Raw genomic sequence first — 2,993 nt, forward strand, 5'->3', positions numbered from 1 at the left:
TACCGTGTGTGTCCTGACCCTGGTACCGTGTGTGTCCTGACCCGGGCATGGTGTGTGTCCTGACCCTGGTACCGTGTGTGTCCTGACCCTGGTACTGTGTGTGTGTGTGTCCTGACCCTGGTACTGTGTGTGTGTCCTGACCCTGGTACTGTGTGTGTCCTGACCCTGGTACTGTGTGTGTCCTGACCCTGGGCACTGTGTGTGTCCTGACCCTGGTACCGTGTGTGTCCTGACCCTGGTACCGTGTGTGTGTGTCCTGACCCTGGTACCGTGTGTGTGTTCTGACCCTGGTACTGTGTGTGTGTGTCCTGACCCTGGGCACTGTGTGTGTGTGTCCTGACCCGGGCATTGTGCCAACCCCCCAGATCCAGTCCCAGCGCCCACTCCCCAAATCTGGGTTTGTTTTTGGCTCTGTTTGGGCTGAGGGAAGGAGCACTCACAGCTGGTGGGCGCTGCAGTTGTAGAACTTGAACTCGGTGCTGACGAAGGTCCTGCCCGTCTCCCGGGACTTGAGCTGGAGCAGGACACCGAACCAGTCTGGGGACAGAGCAGATCCCGTCAGAGCTGCACCCTGGGCTGGTCTGCTGCCCCCTGCCCGCTGCTGAGCCACCAGAGCTCGGGTTTTCATCTCCCACCAGCAGGACCCCCACGCCCAGCCCGCCCTGCAGCACCTCGGTGTGCCTGTGCCCAGAAACGCCCCCAGAACACCAGCCCTGATGGCAAAATGCACCAGAGACATGGGGCAAACTCTGCCTTGGAACGGTTTTGGAACCTCTCCTGTTCACTGATTCGCTCTCAGGTATGGAAAGTGAGACTGAGAGACAGCCAGGAGCAGAATCGTGGAATCATGGAAGGGTTTGGGTTGGAAGGGATCCTCAAAGACCCAGTGCCACCCCCTGCCATGGGCTGGGACACCATTCACCATCCCAGGTTGCTCCAAACCCCATCCAGCTCCATCCTCCAGCACTTCAGTGACTGGGCTCCACAGCTTCCCTGGGCACATCTCCCAGAATTATCTCCTGGAGCTGGAATTATTTCCTGCTGCTGGAAACGAGCGAGGCACCAGTGGAGCTCCTCGGGAGCCTGAGCTCTGGGTTAATGACCAGCAGATTGTTCTTTTGGGGTGCTCTGGGGGAGCCTATCCTGGCCCTGCTCCCTGGGGCTCTGGGCCCTGCAGTGTTCCCCAAAGCTCAGGCTTCATAAAATGCCTCAGAATCCCAAAGCCATGGCCAGGGAGGCACTGTGGACACCTGGAAGGATGCCAAGGGGGAAATGAGCTCCAAGCCAGCAGCGCTTCGGTTACAGGAAGAGAAAATGTGACAGTGGTGACATTAATGAGGAGCCAACCCGAAGATCAGAGAAACTGCAGCCACCTCGTGAGTGCTGAGCCAGGCCTAGGGGAGGTTCCTGCTTCCCAGATTGACCCAGTCTGGCAGGGTGAGAGCTCCTGGCCACCCATGAGCCACCCTGGAGGGGACAGACAGCTCCTGTCCCACCCTGCTGGGAGCTGGCAGCACAGGGAGCGAGGAAGGACAGGGCAGGCACTCACTGCTGCCAGCCCGTCCTGCCCTGTGTGGGATGCATTTCCCAGGGATGAGGCTCCCTGGGTTCAACAGCCTTTGACAGCAGCAGGAATTTCTCTGGCAGCAGCCCCAAAGGCTCTGCTCAGCTCAGCTGATACTCCCAAAGCCGCCCTGCACTGTCTGGCACCCAGGAGCCATCACTTACCCTGATCCACGGGGATGGCAGGGACATCTTTGGCTGCTGGTGACACACAAACCACCTGGCTGCCCGACACCTGCCCCTCCACCTCGCTCAGGTTCCCGAACAGGCAGCTGACACCGGCGCTCAGGTCTGGAGCATCGCTCACCCGCAGGCTGAGCTGCAGCAGGGAGGGGGAAAACAGAGCTGTGAGCAGGCAGAGCCACCCAAACTCCCTCCAGTTCCCAGCCCTGCCCTGCTTTCCCTGTCAAAACGACCCTCTTCAATCAGCACCTGCCCACAGTTGGTGGCCAGCTGCCCTTTCATGGGGGAGGGAGGAGGAAAAAGGAAGGCGAGGATGTTCTTTGTGGACACAAACCCACCTTGCTGAGCTGCAGGGGTGCTGCAGGTCAGGAGAGGTGGCAATGGCAGATTTTTGTCCCCTGGTTGCTCTAGAGGAGCTCTGCCACCCTCAGTGCCTGTGCCAGGACCCTGAGAGCTGCAGTGACCGTCCCCAAACCCCTGAGCTCCAACCACCTCCCTCCCCCCTGCACCAACGGGGGACACCTGGCCTGGGAGGAGCAGGTCCCCAGTGTCCCCAGCACACCTGGGGAGTGTCCCCAGGACAAACCAGAGCCTGGAGGCCAAGTCCTGCTCCCCACACCATTTTGCCACGGGGTGCTGGGGCAGCCCAGGAAGGGGGGCAGCAGGACCAGCTGCCACAGGGGTGTGGGGCAACAACAGCTGGGAAGCTTCAGAGAGCCAGGCCCCAGCACAGCTCACAGAGGAGCTTTTGGGGAAACAAAGCCTTTCCTTTCAGCAGCTCCAGAAACCAGGGAAATGTGAGCTGAGGCACCAGGAGAAGGGGAATCTGTTTCTGCCACCCCCCTCCACCTTCTCCCCCGTCTCGGGTGACCCCTTGGCTCCCCTGTCCCTCTGTGAGGGTGACTTCATGAGAAAACATTTGTGCCAGAGGGAAGGGGGAAAGGTGGGAGTACAGCTCATGTCCTGCAGGGCCCTGGCCCTGCCCTGCTCACCGGGAGGCTGTGCTCAGACACGGAGATGCTGCTGGGCTGCACGGCCACGCTCAGGCACTGGCTGATGCTCCCTGCAAAGCGGAACGGCTCCTCTGCCCGCTCACACCGGTCCCTCGGGGAGCACCTGCCACACAGGAGCCATCAGAGCACCTCAAACACCATCCAGAGCACTGCAAACACCACCCAGAGCACCATAAACACCACCCAGAGCACTGCAAACACCACCCAGAGCACCTCAAACACCACCCAGAGCAC

The 2,993-nt window shown here is 60.5% G+C and overlaps 1 protein-coding gene across 2 annotated transcripts in view; it reads right to left on the reverse strand.

Annotated features, from left to right (window-relative positions):
• The window catches only part of PLXNA2 (plexin A2), a 146,630-nt gene that overhangs the window by 55,562 nt on the left and 88,075 nt on the right, over positions 1-2,993 (reverse strand). For both annotated transcript variants that reach the window (XM_015650707.1, XM_015650708.3), the window contains exons 6-8: positions 2,739-2,862; positions 1,729-1,882; positions 441-537 (exon numbers count right to left, since the gene is read on the reverse strand). In XM_015650707.1, the coding sequence (XP_015506193.1) occupies positions 441-537; positions 1,729-1,882; positions 2,739-2,862 (375 nt within the window). The remainder of the gene's footprint in view (positions 1-440; positions 538-1,728; positions 1,883-2,738; positions 2,863-2,993) is intronic.

The sequence above is a fragment of the Parus major genome, chromosome 26 (assembly GCF_001522545.3).
Source record: "Parus major isolate Abel chromosome 26, Parus_major1.1, whole genome shotgun sequence".
Classification (NCBI taxonomy): Eukaryota; Metazoa; Chordata; class Aves; order Passeriformes; family Paridae; genus Parus; species Parus major.